The sequence below is a fragment of the Dermacentor variabilis genome, unplaced genomic scaffold (genome assembly GCF_050947875.1).
Source record: "Dermacentor variabilis isolate Ectoservices unplaced genomic scaffold, ASM5094787v1 scaffold_13, whole genome shotgun sequence".
NCBI classification, from domain to species: Eukaryota; Metazoa; Arthropoda; class Arachnida; order Ixodida; family Ixodidae; genus Dermacentor; species Dermacentor variabilis.
The window spans coordinates 21,839,766-21,858,762 of record NW_027460291.1 but is presented as its reverse complement, the minus strand read 5'-3'; the positions used below and the strand labels follow the sequence as shown (position 1 = coordinate 21,858,762).

The following is an 18,997-nucleotide window of genomic DNA, read 5'->3' as shown; positions in this document are numbered from 1 at the left end:
AGCTGCCCTTGGCCAAGTTCCGCGGACCGTTCGCGCATCCCACGACATCACATGGACGTGGCATTCTCGCTGCTTGTTCCAAATGCAAGTTTCGCGAGCCAGCAGAACCAGCGCAGCACGACGCGATAATGAAACAACTGAAACTCCAAAGCGCGCGCGGGGCAGAGTCGAACGAAAACGAAACCTTTCGACCACCTATACTACTGAAGGGTAACGTCAAAATGTTTTTTTCTTAGAATCGAAAGTAGCAATTCCTTCCGTCTTATAACCTAATGAAATGATCTTTTTATACGAGTAGTTGAGTACTAGTGACATAAATTATGATGAGGAGTGCCTTCGTCATCGGGCTAGTACCGGAATGTCGCTGGGGGGTCTCAAATCGTGTCATGCGTTTACCTCAATTTCTGGGTTACTAAAGCTCTGTTCACGATTATATTGACGCCTTAGACGTTCTAGATTATTGCTTCATCACTTTAACTTAACTTCATAGCAACCTTTAGTGTCCCTTTAAATAATGGTCATTTTCTCTATTTCTTTTTGCGCAGTTCCAACACGACCTTAATAAGGCCAGTTACCGACTGGCGAAGCAAAACCTCGCCTCAAAAACTGCTCCACAGGGCTCGAACGAACTTTTCCGTGGATTTCGTCCGGTAGCGTGTTAGCCGTCGTCTGCTACGCCAGGGCCAGCATAGGCGGCGCCACTGTCGAGGCCGAGCCGAGCCGTTAACCCCATATGTTCGTAGCGCTTCCTCTCTTCATAGGATGCCGCTGTGATATTGGCGGCGAGGAGTTACGGAGTCGCCATCTATCGGAAGCGCCTCGCTGGCGTAGTATGAGGGATCACGTGGCGCGCTCCTCATAGGTTTTGCTGTCAGCGCTCACTGAAAACACCACGCGCGAGCTCTCCCGGACATTTCCGTAAGTACTTTCGAAATGAGAGAAGTTTCTTACTGTCTAAATAATAATCTTGGGCAAACTGAAAGCACACAATCGTTTACAGAGGCTATCTCTTTACCGAATACGTACAGTGGAACGCCACTGCGCGCGGTCGCCGCGATGGAGTCTTCCGAACCGGCTTCTTGCGTGAAAGGTAGGTAAACGCTGAGAGCAAACTATGTGAAATATGTTCTTATAGCGTTTGTATAACTAAATGGAGCGTAATAGAACGAAGCCTCAATGCAGCAATCGCGCAGGTTCGCAGCGACCGACTGCGCGTCTGCATGCTTGTCCGCGCACTGTTTCGCATTCTCCGCGCGCGCGTTTTCTCACCGTGCCATGAGCTTTAGGCCGCAGAATATGAGCATTTGATACAAGCAACCATTGTTGCGTAGGCGCTATCAGAGCTGTTCAAAAATAATTTCATTGTAGAGACTTCGACGCCTACGGGGACTGTAATGTGTCGTCGCGACGATTCAATCTTTTTTTTTTCTTCTAAATTCTTTGACCTTTCAATACCATTTCTCGAGTTGCGTCGCACTGTATGTTTATCAGTGTTCTCAGCGTGCAATTTCCCGCTGCTCCTTTTTTGTAATCCGGTGCATTAATTCATAACACAAACATGACCATATGCCATGCTTCATTTCAATGTGCTTCTTACCGCTGCTTTTCCACTCCACTGAACTTGCCAGTATCTATAGCATCGACAAAGTTCATAGACCAAACCGTCATGACATTAGTCGGGCAGCGGACTCGGGCGAGCGTCTCAGTGCGCGTTTGCAGAACATCGCAAACCGGGCGCCATAGCAGAAATCTTCCTCACGTCTGTGCTTGCTGCATACCCGAGTTGTAGCCGATGACTGTTTGCTGGTTTTATGTTTCGCGAGCCAAGCTTCACGCAGCTTCTTGTCCTGTGGCTACGTGTGAATAAGGCTGACACCGGCCTCCGTTACGAGCGTCCGACCCTGCGGCACCGAGCAGTTGCCTACCATGTTGCGCGCCTTCAAAGGCAGCCACTACCTGTTGTAGTGCTTTCAAGCGTTGTAAAGGAGACACTCGAAGCGGGAAAATTTCGCCACTAAATGAGGACCGCAGCGTACGAGAGAATTTAAACTCGTTTTCAGCTCGCTTCGGCGCGCGCGAAGCAGCCGACGCAGCCGCTATGTCCACGTGATCCCTCCTAGCACGTCACGCCGATGGTGGCGCCAGCTTTTCCAGTGGTGGAGCTCGAGGCCAATATTGTTTCGTATAGCACATGCCTCTAGGCCCTTGTGTTTCAAGGGCTTTGGCGAGGCATTTGTGCTTTAGGCAATTTGAGCATTTCGCAAATTTTATTTATTGCATGATTCTTTCTTAATGCATTTTAGTGATCATAGTACACGTCATTAATCATTGCCATAATTTTATTACGTGTAGATTTTATGCAATTTACATCAGCTCTTTTAGGCCCCTTTACAGCCACGTCACATTAAATTCACAGAACCTATCAGACCACTTCGAACACATTAACACTAGCATGGCGCTCTTTGGTCATACCTGGCCACGTACCTGGCCCTTGCGCCATTAAACCTCAAACATCAATCAATCAACAAAATCGAATCTCGAAGGCAATGATTTTCTGCTTTGCAGGCGCCAAAGCGATTGCAGTAGTTGAGAACATTTCGTGCATAGAGTTCCTTACGAAACTCTATGATTTCGCGACCATGATTGCCCCTTACGACATCTATAGATGGCGCTACCATACACAGTGAATCTAGACGTAACGATGACTTCTGCTTATCCACAATATCTTTCCAGACTCTTCCAACGCGTTATAGCTTACAGCAGTTCTGTTCCCTTTAGGTATGTGTTTTCTACTGGCGAACTTTCGTGATACGGTCGCCATTCATTCCCGTGGAAGCTTAAACCCGTGAGGTGTTAGTAGTGACCCATTTATGCGTCTACCAGTCTGATCACAACCTTTTTTCAATCTCATGATCCCATACATCGAGGCCACAACCAAGGTGCTGGGAAAGCCGAAGATGCACTTTTAGAAAGGTGAGTGGATCCAACGGTTCGTGCCGTTTTCCAGCGGTCGCATTTTGGCCTCTAGGAACTGCTTTTCGTACGATTGAGTCTCGGGTGGCGCGAGCGCGGATCGTGTTCGCCTGTAGTTTGTCCACGCTGGTTTCGTGTAGGGTTCGAAAGGGAGCGGCTCGTGCGACGATCGACCAAGCCGAAGCGCTCCCTTCCCGCACACACGGGCGCGACCATAACAGTGGTGAGCTGTCGAACAGCCCAAGGAGGGCGAGGGGTGGCGGCGGATGTCGCAGCTTTCCGCTAACTTTTCGTACGCATGGCAATGAGGCCAGTATAACCGTGGCTATACGAGCCTCCTGTTTTCGTGCTGAAAGCGAGAATCGCGACGTCCCGGTCTCGATCGTACGCCTCGCGCGTTCGGAAGCAACGAGCTTGAGTTCGTGTACTGCTCGGCGAAGTCCATCGCCGAGGATAATTCGAACCGTTGTTCGAGCTCAGTCGTGATTTTCAAGTGTGCGATTGTGTCTCTACCCATGGAGCGCCAGCTGATTGCGACATTCTGACCGTGGGACGCTGATATCCTGGCCATCGGTCGGTTCTCCCATCGGTTGCCAGCCGATTGCAGTGAACTTGGGACGCTGATCCCAGTCATCGGTTGGTTGCACTGATCGTACTGTGATGTCGGTATACCTAGAATCCCTAGGCATACCTGCCGATGCAGATGGTGAAATGCCATCGTATGCTGCGGGTTTCGTTGCAGCGAGTGACGGTGTAGTCGCTGACCAATCACTTTATTGAAGTGTCGGGACAGACGCATCGGCAGTCGGTTAGCGGCATCAGGGTGTGTTCAGTAACAACCTACTATTTCGGGCGAAGCGCTACAAAGGTATTCATGCCTGTCTCCGTTGTACTCCTTGTTATCGAAGATCGTTGCTTAGAGCTCGTCTAGTTAGCGCTGAAGCATTGAGTTGCGATCACATTCTCTAGTTGCGGTCTCACATCCGGCCAGCTACTTTGAATCTCGCGATTTGGGTAGGACGGTGTAGATCACCCCGTTAATGCAGATTCAGTCGCGTGTTCGCGACCTCCTAGTACTGAGCATCTCTCGTAGCTGTCACTACTTCCGAGCCATGTAAAGGATGATGTATTTGTGTCGGAATACTACTACACGCCGTTCAGCAACTAAAAGGTGTTGCTGACAGCACAATGCTGCCGGCACCATCTTCTAGGGCGCGAGCAAGTCGCCGTTTTAGTGTGGCCAGTGCTTTTATAAATGGCACTCCTGACTGTCAGTTAACACGTGCCCTGTACACGACCTTATGCTTTTTTCTGTTGTATTGCCATCGATTTTGTTATTGTTTTTATGACCAGCGGAGCCCAACGTTGATTTGCACACACAATTAAAACCAGAGAACAACTGCTAGAGAGCAGACCTCTACGGTTTATGTCAATCTAACCAAACATGCATATTCGTGAAAAAAGTGTAGTACTTGCATCAAAGGGCATTGTGCCGCTTCAACTTTTGAGCACGAGGAGATACTGCTGCAGGGCCTAGGCAAGTTTATAGGAAGCATGCATGGTATTTGTGTATGCTACCGCCTTGGGCTGTAACACGAGCACTTCAGTTTTGGGTAATGTGATGCCAAATTATCATGTTCATGAAATGTTTTATGCATATGTGCAACCATTTTTGTGCGCACAAGTCAACAGTGATACTGTATGTTGCAGGATTCATTTGCCCACTGTATTAAGAGTCCATGATGCCAGCGTTACACCTCCATGACATAACTTACATAGAAAAACTGTCATTAACATTCAATGACCCCCGCAGGGGCGTCTGCGTCAGCAGGCGTTTGGTGTGTTGCGACATCACATACCCGAGCACACGAAGGTTGGCCCCTCCCACGTATAGCTGTGCGTGGCTTAGCCGTTTCCGGGGAAAGGGGGATCCTGGGGATCGAGCCGATACTGGGTGTTTGGACCTTTAAGGACCCCCAGCGGAGGCAACACACCCCTTTGGCCTTTGCTTCACATAGACGGCACCTCCAGAATGACCCACCTGGGGGAAATCGGCAGTCGCCTTTTCCTTTTCCTGCCTCTCTCCTCAAATCATCGTCTTTATCTCTCACTTTTTGACCTTTCCTGTCTTCTTCTCCCTTCCATTTACTTCCTTTCTCCAGGGCGGCAAGGGTTAACCTTGTGTGGCTATCCTACCTTGGGTACACCATATTTGGTTATAGTGACAGCGTACAACTGGTGTCGTGCAGACTTGTACACAAGCTCTGCCACGTCCCCGCGTTGGGCTCTGTGGTGGGCGGTCGGCGCTGTAGCCGAACGTACACTTTTTCTCATGGCAGTGCAAGCCTCTGTTCTCTGTGATCGGCGTCTGAAAAGATGCCGCACCGAGGCAACGTTCCAATTCTTTTTTTGGAGTAATGCTCCATCATTTCCCAAGTCCTATGTACTGCACAGCGAAAACAATGTACCAGTAAGAAAGCTCTCTCCATTCCTAGTGGCCAAGTGTCTAAAAGAAAAAATCGGACCTACATACAAAGCCTCAAAAATGTCTAGCGGGGACCTCCTCCTAGAACTAAATGACAAAGATCAAGCGCAAAAGCTCACAGAACTTACCAGTATTGGTAATGCAACAGTGAGAATTTCACCGCACAGAATCCCCACAGGGGCGTCTGCGTCACCAGGCGTTTGGTGCGTTGCGACAGAACGTGGTTGGACCCTCCCGCGTGTAGCCGTGCGCGGCTTAGTCGTGTCTGGGGAAAGGGGATCCTGGGGGTTGTGCCTATGCCGGGTGTTCGGACCTTTAAGGCCCTCGGCGGAGGCAACACACCTCTTTGGCCTCGGCTTCACGTAGACGGCACCTCCAGACTGACCCACCTGGAGGAAATCGGCAGTCACCTTTTCCTGTCCCTCTATTCAATCTTTTGCTTTCCCTCTCGCTATCTCTTCTTTCCTGTCTTCTTATCACTTCTCACTTCCGAATTTCTAGGCGGCAAGGGTTAACCTGGTGTATGTATCCAACCTTGGGTATTTTATATGAGGTTATAGTGGCTACGTACAGCTGGCGTCTGCGTTTCATCCTGGACTCGTTACGTCCCCTTGTTGCGTTCGGTGGGGGGGCGGCTGCTGTAGCTACCAAAATTAAATGAATTCTGCATGGCTAAGACATCATTCCCCCCCCCCTTTCCTATCGTCCTCTTTCAAAAAGAGGACGCACCGAAAAACTTTTTTCAACCATTCAGCCAGCTCAAAGAAACTTTCCCCCGCTTCCATTTCCTCCATGTAATACACAGTCAAAATCCCAAAAAGACAGTCAGAACTATCTCACCTTTCATCGTAGCTAAATGCCATACCGACACACTATGTGCTGGCTACAAAGTGGCGAAAATGAGCAGTGGCGACCTTCTTCTTGAGGTCCGCGACACTCTACAGCATGGCAAACTCTCAAATCTCTTAGCATTCCGTAATGTGGCAATCACTGTTACCCCCCATCGATCATTGAACACATGTAAAGGAGTCATCTCTGATGAAGATCTGTTGAGCCTAAGCGAGGAAGAGCTCCTGGAGGGCTGGAAAGAACATGTTATTCAAGTGCAAAAGATGAAGATGAAGCGAGACAACCAAGATATCCTACCTAAACATCTCATCCTCACCTTCGCATCCAGTGTTCTACCAGAAACCTTAGAAACGGGATATACCAAAATTCAAGTCCGGCCTTACATCTCAAACTCCGAAGATGCTTCAAGTGTCAGAGATATGGCCATGGTTCGCAAAGCTGCCGTGGCTAACTGACCTGTGCAAAGTGTGGCGAACACGAACACGAATCCAACAACTGTAATGGCACACTCCACTGTCCCAACTGTGACGGTGGACACGCAGCACACTCTCGAACCTGCCCCACATGGAAAAAAAAAAAAGACATAATCACATTGAAAATCAAAGTGAACAACTCATTTCAAGAAGCGCGGAAACGTGTTTCCTTTTTCCATACCTCAGGGTATGCTGGTGCGGCGCGCAAGGGGGCAACGCCGCAGCAGACTCTGGCTCCAGCCCAGCCCACAAAGAGTGTGGTTACGGCTTTGCCACCAGCCCCCCTGGCGTCAGCAGCCAGCGCTGCTGCGCCGTCCCTGAAGGAGGGCCCATCGACCTCTGGGATGGTGGCCTCCAAGGCCCTGCTTTTCGAGGCAAGGCCTACGGTGAAAACACCCCGCTCGTGTGAGCGGAAGTCCAGCGGCTCCCAAGAGTCGATGGACACAACCCCGAGCCAGAAGGCGCATCCAGCGCCTTGGGAGCAGCACGAGTCTCGCGACCCCTCCAAAAAAGACAAAACCCGTATCATAATCACGGGGCCTGAAAAGGCTCCGTAAGTCGTTTCTCTAACTTCACTTCTCTTGACACACAGCATAAAAACACGAACAATATGGCTACACAAATAATACACTGGAACGTTAGAGGTCTTATCCACAACCTCGATGTCATTAAAGAACTCTTACACAAATATAACCCAAAGGTGCTGTGTGTTCAGGAGACACATCTTAACATACACAAATTTTCTTCATCAGTACACCATCTACCGTAAAGACTGCAACGAGGTGAATACCTCGTCTGGCGGTGTAGCAATAGCTGTGGACAAGTCCGTAGCTTGTCATCATGTCGCCCTTCAGACGCCCCTTGAGGCAGTATCAATTCGGGCAATTCTCTTTAATAAATTTATCACAGTATGTTGCTTATACGTACCCCGTAATTATCATCTCGGAAAAAGTGATTTTTATAAACTATTTGATCAGCTTCTGGACCCCTACATACTCGTAGGCAATTTTAATGCCCACAACACCATGTGGGGAGACTCGCAATGTGACAGGAGAGGTCATTTCATTGAAAATTTTCTAGTGAACTCGGTCCCCGCAGGAGCGTCCGCGTCAGCAGGCGTTTGGTGTGTTGCGACACCACGTACCCAAGCACACGAGGGTTAGACTCTCCTGCGTCTAACTGTGTGCGGCTTAGCCGTGTCCGGAGAAAAGGGGATCCTGTGGGTTGAGCCAGTGCCGGGTGTTTAGACCTTTATGGCCCCTCGGCGGCTGCAACACACCCCTTCGGCCTCGGCTTCACGTAGACTGCACGCCCGGACTGACCCACCCGGGGGAAATTGGTAGTTGCCTTTTCCTGTCTCTCTCTCCCTCCAACCTTTGTCTTTTTCTCACTTTCCATCTTTCCTGTCTTCTCCTAGCTTCCCTTTACTTCCAAGTTTCCAGGCAGCAAGGGTTAACCTTGTGTGAATAGCCAACCTGGGTTATTTTATATTTGGTTGTAGTGCTGACGTACAGCTGGCATTTGCAGGACCTGTTTTACAGCTCCTGTAGCGTCCCCTTGTAGGGCTCCACGGTGGGTGGCTGGTGTTATTGCCAAAAGCTACATCTTTCTATGGCAAGTTCCTTTCCTCCACTTCCTGATCGCCCTCAAAAAAGAGGGCGCACCGAAGATGTGTTCCAGTTCTTTGGACATCAAAGGCTGAACTTTCCGCAATATCATGTTATCCACTGAGAAAAATCCGATAAGCAAGTACGAAATATCTCCCCTTTTCTAGTTTCCAAGTCCCTAACTGATGTCCTTGGTCCAGGCTACAAGGTATCAAGGATGGCAAGTGGTGATCTCCTCTTAGAGCTGCATGATCAGAAACAATATGAAAAATTGCCCAGTATAGTGTCATTTGGGGATGTTCCATTGACAGCAACTCCACACCGTGCTCTGAACACCACCCGCAGCGTTGTCTCGGATGATGATTTGCTCCAGCTGACAGAAGCTGAACTCTTGGAGGGCTTCAGTGAGCAGAATTTTGTCAATTTCAGAAGAATTAAAATGAGAAGGGATGGTAAAGAAATTCAAATGAAGCACCTAATACTTACATTCGGTTCAAGTATTCTGCCCGAGTCTGTAGAGGCCGGGTACATCAAGCTACGTGTCAGACCATATGTGCCAAATCCCCTAAGATGTTTCAAATGCCAGCGTTTCGGCCACAGTTCCCAGAGCTGTCGGGCCGCCAAACATGCGCGAAATGCAGTGCCCATGAACACGCCACTGAAGCTCGTAAGAACGCTCTTCACTGTGTAAAATGTGACGGAGAGCACGCCGCGTTCTCGCGGTCGTGCCCATCTTGGAAAAAAGAAAAGGAAATTGTAACAATAAAAGTAGTGGAAAATACAAGTTTCAAGGAGGCACGTAGGCGGGTATCTTACCTGCCCAAAAAACCTTTGCCGATGTGGCGCGTCAGGGGGCAGCGCCACAACGGTCTCCGGCGGCTGTTCGACCCACACCCAGTGAGGCGGCAGTGACGCCATACCCCCTCCCCCCCCCCCCCGGTGGCTGCAGCTAACGCTGCTACGCCAACCCAGCAGACGAGGCCATTGACCCCGAAGGTGAGCGCAGCCGAGGCTGCCCCAACCTACCCGGCCCCTTCCAGCGCTGGCAACAGCCGGCGCAGCCAAATCCCTCAGGGAGCCCCATCGACCTTCGGGCTGGTAGGTGCAGGGGTCTTGCCCTCCAAGGCGGGACTCTCTCATGTAACTTCTCACTCGCAAGAGCATGTGTCCGGCGCCTCACAAGTGGCAATGGATAACACACCTATCCTCAAGGCGCACCAAGCGCCTAAGGAGCGGCGAGGCTCCCTCGAATGCTTCCGAAAGGGCAAAATCCCCGTTACAGGGCCTCGAAAGAGCTCTGTAATCTAAGGCATCACTTCCGTTTCCGTACACACAGCACCAATTTTCTTTAAATATGGATACACAAATTATTGAATGGAATGTCAGAGTTTTTCGTAAATGTCTGTTTTTCGTAAAGATCGTGATGGTGCCATCGCGTCATCTGGCGGTGTAGCCATTATACTCGACAAAGGTATAGCGTGTCAACATATACAACTACAAACGCCCCTAGAGGCAGTGGCCGTTTGAGTCGTACTTCTAAACAAACTTATTACCATCTGCTTTCTGTACATACCCCCGCATTATCAGCTCCGTAAACATGAGTTCCATACATTAATAGATCAATTACCCCAACCCTATTTGGTTCTAGGATATTTAAATGCACACAGCAACCTATGGGGTGACTCTTATTGCGATGTGCGAGGTCGACTGATTGAACAGTTTCTTTTCTTCTGGTGCATGTCTTTTGAATAGTAAAGCACCTAAATATTATAATACTGCACACAAAACCTATTCCTCTATAGACCTCAGTATTGCATCTGCCACCCTTTTACCTGATCTTAAATAGAACTTTATTAGAAATCCATACGGGACCGACCATTTCCCAATAGTTTTGTCTACACCAAAGATGAATGAATGTCCCCCACAGTTTCCTCGGTGGAAAACTGATTCAGCCGACTGGGAACAGTTCCGAAAAATTACCCTCATATCGTGGGCTGACGTTTCTGCTCTAAGCCTGGAAGCTGCGGTTGAATACTTCACCTTTTTTCTGATTGATGCCGCGACCAAATGTATCCCAGAATCAAAGGGATCATCTAACAAGCGCCGTGTTCCATGGTAGAACGAGGAGTGTCGTAACGCGCGTAAAAAACAGAACAAAGCATAGGGGTTGCTCCGTGATTCTCTGACTGCAGAAAACCTTGTTAATTTCAAGCATGTCAAATCTCAGGGAAGGAGAATGCGCCGACAAGCTAGAAGAGAGAGTTGGCAAAAATATATATCAGAAATTAACTCTTACACGGATGAGTTAAAGGTCTGGAATAGAGTGCACAGAATAAAAGGCCGACAACCTTACTCGCTACCCTTAGTAAATACACAGGGAGATAGTATGGAAGACCAGGCGAACTATCTAGGCGCACATTTTGAACGCATATCCAGTTCGTCGCACTATTCTGACACATTTCAAAGACAAAAAACACGAATAGAATGGCAGCCATTAGTACAAAAAAGTGCAAAATGTGAGGTATACAATATACCATTTGGTATAGCAGAGCTTCAAGCAGCACTAAACGGCTGCAACAAATCAGCCCCAGGCTCTGACCGCATAATATATGAAATGTTAAAGCACTTGCCATCTGAAACACAAAAAACCCTTCTTTTTCTTTACAATGGTATATGGTCTTCCGGCCAGATTCCCTCTGTCTGGAAAGAGGCCATTATAATTCCCATTCTGAAACAGGGTAAGGACCGTTCCTTAGCAAACATTTATATGCCGATAGCGTTGACAAGCTGCCTATGCAAACTCTTTCAAAAGATGGTGAATAAGCGCTTGCTCCACTATCTTGAAACCAAGAAAATATTAGACCCATACCAATGTGGTTTCAGGGAAGGTAGGTCGACGACAGACCAGCTTGTCCGCATGGAAATGTACATCCGGGAAGCCTTTATCCACAAACAGCTTGTCGTATCTGTATTCCTTGATATAGAAAAGGCTTACGACACTATGTGGCGCTCCGGGATCCTTCGGGATCTTTCTGGAATGGGTATACGCGGCAACTTGCTGACCATTATTGAGAGCTACCTGTCTGACAGAACATTTCGTGTTAGAGTTGGCAATGTGCAGTCTCGATCACTCTCACAGGAGACAGGTGTACCGCAGGGTGGAGTGCTGAGCAGTACACTCTTTATTGTGAAAATGAACTCCTTGCATAACATCATACCTCGCACACTCTTTTACTTGGTTTATGTGGACGATATACAAATAGCTTTTAGGTCGTGCAATCTCAGAATCTGCGAGAGACAGCTACTGCTTGGCCTAAACAAACTCCCAAAATGGTCAGAAGAAAATGGTTTTAAATTTAACCCTCAAAAAAGCACATATGTTCTATTCTGAAACAAGAGAGGCATGTCACCGGAACCCGCCATTGACCTTAACGGAGAACGATTATCGGTCAGCCTTGAACATAAATTTTTAGGTATTTTTTTGGACACAAAACTTAATTTCATTCCCCACTTGAAATATCTTAAAGCGAAGTGCCTGAAGACTATCAACCTGCTGAAGCTACTTTCTCGAACAAACTGCGGCAGTGACAGGAGGTGTTTGCTTAGCCTGTATAAGAGCCTTGTACGATCACGCCTCGACTACGGAGCCGTGGTGTACCAATCCGCATCGGACAGTGCTCTCAAAATTCTCGACCCAGTCCACAATCTACGTATACGGCTGGCAACAGGCGCATTTAGGACAAGCCCTGTGGAAAGTATGCATGTCGAAGCGAACAAATAGTCTTTACACCTGCGCGGGACATATCTAAGCTTCTGCTACTTTTTAACATGTAAATCGAATAATGAACATCCATGTTACTCAACTGTACTTGTCTTCTGCAAGACTTCACCGTAACCGCCCATCTGTTCGAGCTTCTTTGTCTGTGCTCTTAGAACAACTGGCTAATGAAACCAGTATTCAACGTCGTGAAACAGTCCTAATAACTCCCACTAATCTTGCACCACATTGGGAATGGCAGACTATCCAGTGTGATATGTCTTTCATCGCAATAACAAAGCATGTGCCTGAGGTGCATATACGTTCACACTTTCTCGAACTCCAGGCGAAGTATTCCTGCGCGGAGTTTTTGTACAGACGCTTCAAAGTCTACTTATGGTGTAGCTTATGCAGCACTCGGACCTTCATTTTCAATGTCCGGTGCATTAAATCCAAACACTAGCATTTTCACAGTGGAGGCATACGCGATCCTCTGTGCTGTGAAACATACAAAACAAACAGGTATAACAAAGGCTGTCATATTCACAGACTCATTAAGCGTTGTTAGTTGCATATCAAGTCTACAAAAAAACAAGAACTCTATCCTTAATGAAGTCTACAACCTTCTGTGTTCAGCATACATGTCTAACCAAAAGATTTTTCTTTGTTCAGTGCCTGGCCATAGAGGCCTAGAGGGCAACGTAGCTGCTGACGAAAGGGCTACATCCGTACCTTTTTGTGATGCAAACATTAATATACCTGTACCCTACACAGACCTTAAGCCATTTTTTACAGCGTAAACTACGGACATATTGGCAACGGCAATGGGGCACTCAGCTGTCCAACAAACTGCACCTAATCAAACCAAATATAGGGGACTGGATGGATCTCTTGAGAAAACGACAAGACATCAGGAAGTACTGCTCTTTAGGTTTAGAATTGGGCACACCTATAGCACTCACTCTTATATTCTAACTGGAACTAACCCTCCGACATGCATAAGGTGTGGAAGTAGACTTACAGTCCTTCATGTTCTTGTTCAGTGCCCATTATTAGAAGAGGAGAGAAAAAAGTTCTTCCCTTCCTTATACCGTCATAATATACCTCTGCACCCAGTGTTCTTTTTAGGTAATGACCCTCTATTTAATTTTAAATCAGTACGCAAGTTCTTAGAAGAAACTAATACCATAGAAATCATTTGGCCAGGCTATTTGTAGCACAGCCTCTGCTTAGAGGCTGTAGCTGCAATGAAATCACTTACAGAGCACATGCCTCGCAGACCTTGCGCTGAAGGGCTTTGTAGAGGCACTGGTGCTGCTATAAATTAACGTTTTAGTATCTAATCCTTCACAATGTACTTTTACAACCACAGGACTCACTTTTCATTGACATTATTTTAATACATATTTTACACCATTTACAGCAAATATTTTAGGCCTATATACAGCCACTCGATTACCACCATGTTCAACGATACTCATTGCCATTCATCACCAAATGTCATGGCGCTCTTTGGCCATTTCTGGCCCTTGTGCCAAGAAACAGTATCCATCAATCAAAGTCTGAGGTATATACATTTCATTTACCTCACACTCTGAACTTGACTCTGAATTTGCAACAGATGATTTATTCATTATATTTATTGTACCTTAAACTTATAGGCGTGCACAGCAGGCAGTATTTTGGGGGTCTAAATCTTGAAAAGTGACTGTAAGAATACAAACTTTTTGAATTGCAGCATAAATTCTGCTTTCAGAGCAGAATATTGCCATGTGTGCATTGCTATGTGCACCTAGTATTTCACTACTAGAATGTCTTCTGTGTTGCATGCCAAGGGTGCAACAGCTACCACTGGTTATGCTATTCATAGCACTGTCTGGTGCCATGTGGGCATGGTGTCTACTTCTATGACTTTCCGAGCAGAGGGTTGCCATGTGTGCATTGATTTATTTCTTTGCCAGTGAATAGATTCACAGAATAATCATTATGTTATTCCACTTTTGTTAAATGCAATTGTTGCACCAGAACTTTGTTCATGTTTCGACCAATTCAGTGGTGACAAAGGCTTGACTACTTGGACTCTATGAATGACATCACTAGTGTAGTGCAATCTCAAAGCTATATAAGCACCATCGATTGCTCTAAGATGTATTATTGTGCTCAGTGTGAGCTACAATGCATGACCACTTTGCCAGACGCTTTTGCATTGTAGCTCATACTGATCATGATAGTACAATGATGCATGCATTAATAGCAGACAGGCTCAAGCAGTGGGATTCGATTAGACAATGACTGATCAAGCCTGCCACTATTGTTGTCACTTAAGTGTTGGTTTGTCTTCTTTGCACAAGTTTTCCCAATAAAGAGCTGCATCTCGAATTTATTATTTGTGCTAATGTTTCTGCTCTGGTTATCATTTCAGTGGTGTTGTCCTGATAGAGTGGTGCTGTTTGTGTCCAGGGGTGCCCCTATGTCTGAAGCCATCCTGGGTCTGGAGTTTGGAAAGCCACAGGCCCCTCCATCCATGAATGGGGGGGACAACCCTGACAACAATGACGATCAAAGGCCAGAGGAGGCAGATGATGAGGATGGTCCACCCCCGAACAAGCGCAGCAGGCATCGAAAAACCGTCGGCTTTGACAGCGTCACTGTTTACTACTTTCAGCGCATGCAAGGCTTCACATGTGTGCCCAGCCAGGGTGGATCCACACTGGGTGAGCAGCTTAGGTTCTCATGAATGTTTTTGCAGACAGAAAGTCGCTCCAGGTCCAAATATAGTAACGATTTCTTATCCATTGGCCCTTCATTGCTTGCACACCTTTGTGCCATTATCATCACTGGCACGAGACACTCGTTGCTACAGCTGAGAACGAAATAAGCGAAAATAATTCTTGCAAAATATGGCTCCAGAACATGCTAGTGCCAATGGAAGTGAATCACTGTGCTGTTACTAAGCTTGAAGGGGCACTGCAGTACCTTTCCTTCAACACTGAGAACACACTAGAGTGAGTGAGAAGCTCTGCAGTGAAGATACAGTCATACCTTGTTATAACAAAATAATGGATATAATGACGTAAGTGAAATTCCCCTTGAAATTCCCATATAGGTCCATGCATTTAAGGTCTTGTTCTAACAAAATAAAATTGCCCTGCCAATGGATGTAAGTATATATTGAACTAGATTTGTCTGGGAAACTAAAAAATACTCGAGCCTTACACGCCAAATATATCGCTTTCAGCGGGGTTCGGCACACCTTCGGTGCAGAAGTTATAAAAGCTCCAGCGTCCAACATGCTGTTGAGCTACGCTGGTCTTTCTCACCGCTGCTCATAAGCATCAGCTCATTATGGCCATTGCACTTTGCTCTCTCACTGCAGTGCTGTGCAGGTTGGTGCAGCTAGGCACGAAGGCTGTCACGTCAGGTGCTATGAAGTAGTATGTTGCGCAGGCCAAATATTATTTTGTTATTTTGTTAAAACTTCATCACATGCGTGGTTGTGTAGCAGTTCTGCAGGATGCAAAGCTGTTTTCTGTGAATGTTTGAAGTTGTGCACCCCATTGGGCATATATTGCAGTAAAGGGCAGTAATGAATCTGTACCACCCCCGCAGCCATAAACAACTCCGTGGGGCATCCCGCGGGCCTGCCGGGAACGGATTTTTGTGAGCGCTCACGCCAGGCACACAGACACTATGAGCCGACCCGCTGTGCCGAACATTGTTTAATGTGTGAGCTCCCTTTTTCCATTACTTTAAATAGTGCTTTCCTTCCGCACTAGGTCTGCACACCATACTGCTCTCTGCTCCTTTTCCCTCTCCTTTCTCTCTAAAGCTCTTGCCACATCAATTCTCACCTTTTTGAACAGAAATAAACTTAACCTTGTCGCTGAAAAGACATGTGTCCACGACTCCACAGATATAATAATCTTGGCTCCCCCTTCATATTCATTGTAACATGGTTTTGCTTTATTCTAAAAGAAAGTTTTGAAAGGGACCCAATGTGAATGAAGGTATAAAGAAAAGTGCAATGTTTGCCCATTCCCCTCAAAACAGCATTTCCTCTTAGCAGCACAGATGCCCTGCCTCTAGTGCTCCTTTCTTACTTTCTGCGGTGCACTGATGGTTGGCGTCTGACCAAGGTGCACGAGAGTGACCAAGGAGCAGTGACTGGACCAGTGGCTTTCTGTTTGCTATAGATGTAGAGGATTGGAGGGGGTGTGCATGAGGGCTCATGGTCACAAACAATTGCCCAGTGCACAGTGGGGGGGTGTCTCGGCATCATAGATGGGAGCGTAAGAGAGGGGATGCCGTGAGCGATCTATTAATGTGTCTCTGCTGCATGATAATATGTGGCTTTCTTTGTTCATGGCAGTATTTACTGTGTTGAAGGCGTTTTGCAGTGCACCTTCAGTTGTCTGCTTTTGAAACCTCAAAAAAGGGGCACAGGCATACTACTATCATTCTTGATGTAATAGTTCTGCGGAAACCTGCAAGGTGGAGGGAAGTAATTAAAAAGGAAAAATGAGACATCCACCCGAACATAGCTAAGTGCTACAAAGGGCTATTTACTATCATTCTTGCACACACTTGTGTTTCTTGCTTTTCTATGATCTAATGTTTGCCTCACGATTGGGTTTTGAGGACCTGCTTCAGGTGCCTGCTATGATGACTAGCATTTGCTAGTAAAGGGGCTGGTGTGTTCAACTGTGGCGAGCACAGAAAGTTGAACAGCACAAACCACATGGGACATTGAAAGAAGGTGCAGCATGTGCTGCTGCACTTCATTAGTCAGCGCTTGTTGCAGCTATCTGAGTAACCGACACTGATAAGCAGTAGTGCTGTTTCCCATGCAGCATAGTTTGGAGCATACGTTGCAGGAATTGGGTACAGCCAAATTTTAATTTAACACGGTCAGCAGGAGCTGAAAATTATTTCATTAAGTCGAGAAGTTCAATTCAAGAAAATTTTAAACACTTGTGCAAAGAAAATTAAATTCATCAGCAAAAAAATTTCTAATTTTTGCCTGTATATGGACTTATTGTCAAAGAGCTAAGGTTGGAGCTAGTTGGTTGTACATGTTAAATGATTGCAGCATGCTACTGTGAACGATTTGGGACAGAGAAAGGACGGCATTGGACAGGCACAAACTAACTGTTTATTTCATGCAATCCTTGAGTATATATGAGCTGATATCAGCAAGTCAATACATGGCACACATAAAAAATTACAAGACATTCACTAAAGAACATAGACAGGAGAGGATTCATTCTGCGTCTCTACTCATATGCATGTTAGTGATACCTTCTATCGTCTTTTTCCCCGAATAAATGGGACCCCATCCTCAGTGAGTTGAATTGATGGCACACTGATGCACATGTCGTCACCAATTGGCCACTTTGTGAAGGCTTCAATAATTTCCTTTTCTCTTGCGTCTTTTGATTGGGAAATTATACTTGTGCACTCAAAATTTGGTTTGCACTTGCACATGCTGCAATGTATAGCTATGTTTCCGGTATGGCTGATTTGCTTACAGTTATGATTGATTATGTTGGCGCAGGCGCGTGTTAATGCATCTGACCGACAGCACAGGCATGGTCAGACCATGGGACAACGCATATGTAAGTGTGTGCGTCCTGGCTCTCTCCTGCGCAAAGTACACCTAAGGTAGAGGTGGAAGGTTAGGAACCTCTGGACATTATGGACATTTTTGAAATTTTTGAACAGGAAAGTAAAAGCCACACACGTTGGGAATAAGCGACCAGGGGGGATAAATGCTTTTTTAAGCTACAACTTGAACACTATAGAGTAGCATAGTCAAGCATGCTGAACAGTTGCAAAAAGTCCTGTGGCCGTGCTGTGGCTTGTAGTTTGATGAACCAGATTGATAGACTGAAAAAAGTGGGCACCCTGATGCCTTGATTGTGTCCTTGGCTGAAAAGCTCTTAAAGAAAGTAAATAACAAACAGAATACAGATAATGTTCCCAAGCAGAAACAAAAAAAGTGGCCCATCAAAATACCATATGCTCATATAAAGCCAACAGACAATTAAGCCAAGGAAAGCATTGGCGAAATTAACTGTAGCTGAAATTGAAATGTAGAAAATAATAAAGAGAAATGAAAGTGGACGAAAAGATAATGTGTCGCCAGTGGGAGCCTAACCCATAATTTCCCTTTCTTTATTATTTTCTACATTTCAATTTCAATTACAGCTAATGTCCCCGATGGCTTCCTTGGCTTCAGTGTCTGTTGGCTTTATATGGTCATGATTAACAAAATCAAGCCCCTCGGTTCCCCTTCTTCTCTCTTTGTTCAATGCCAGGGTCTCGAATTCGGCAGCCTTAATGTGATTAGGTAGCATGCGAGGATTTATTCGCCATGCGCCTGCTCTCCTAAGGTCACATGTTACGTGACGCCATTGGGCAAAAAAGGATGTTCGACAACTACCCACTTTGGCTCTAAGTGATGCTGGCTAACACTCCTAGGGCTAGATCTACTAAACATAAATACCCAAGTTAGTGGACGAATTCGGGGCTATCGCCATAGCACAATTGGTAGTGCAATGCATGTGTAATGTGGAGGTTCTGGGTTTGGCTCCCACTGGCGACACATTATCTTTTCATACAGTTTGATTTCCCATTTCTTTATTATTTTCTACATTTCAATTTCAATCATAGCTAATTTCCTCAATGCTTTCCTTGATTTCATTGTCTATTGGCTTTATATGGTCATGATTAACAAAATTGAGCCCCTCAGTTCCCCTTCTTCCCTCGCATATGTTCATAATGTGTCTCATGGGCTAAAAAAGATCGCAAACAGACAGAATTCTATGGTTTTCATGGCACGTAACAAATCAAT

The 18,997-nt window shown here is 46.4% G+C and overlaps 1 protein-coding gene across 5 annotated transcripts in view; it reads left to right on the top strand.

Annotated features, from left to right (window-relative positions):
* Positions 1 to 2,689: 2,689 nt before the first annotated feature.
* LOC142566711 (cysteine/serine-rich nuclear protein 2-like) overlaps positions 2,690 to 18,997 on the top strand; it is an 83,654-nt gene continuing 67,346 nt past the window's right edge. Inside the window, exons 1-2 of one of the 5 annotated variants that reach the window (XM_075677548.1) lie at positions 2,690 to 2,973; positions 14,567 to 14,858. In XM_075677548.1, coding sequence (XP_075533663.1) covers positions 14,615 to 14,858 — 244 coding nt within the window. In that variant the 5' untranslated portion in view covers positions 2,690 to 2,973; positions 14,567 to 14,614. Of the gene's footprint in view, positions 2,974 to 9,393; positions 9,486 to 14,566; positions 14,859 to 15,752; positions 15,871 to 17,698; positions 17,760 to 18,997 lie in introns of those variants that run through there. The other 4 variants (XM_075677547.1, XM_075677549.1, XM_075677551.1 and 1 more) reach the window with 4 other exon arrangements.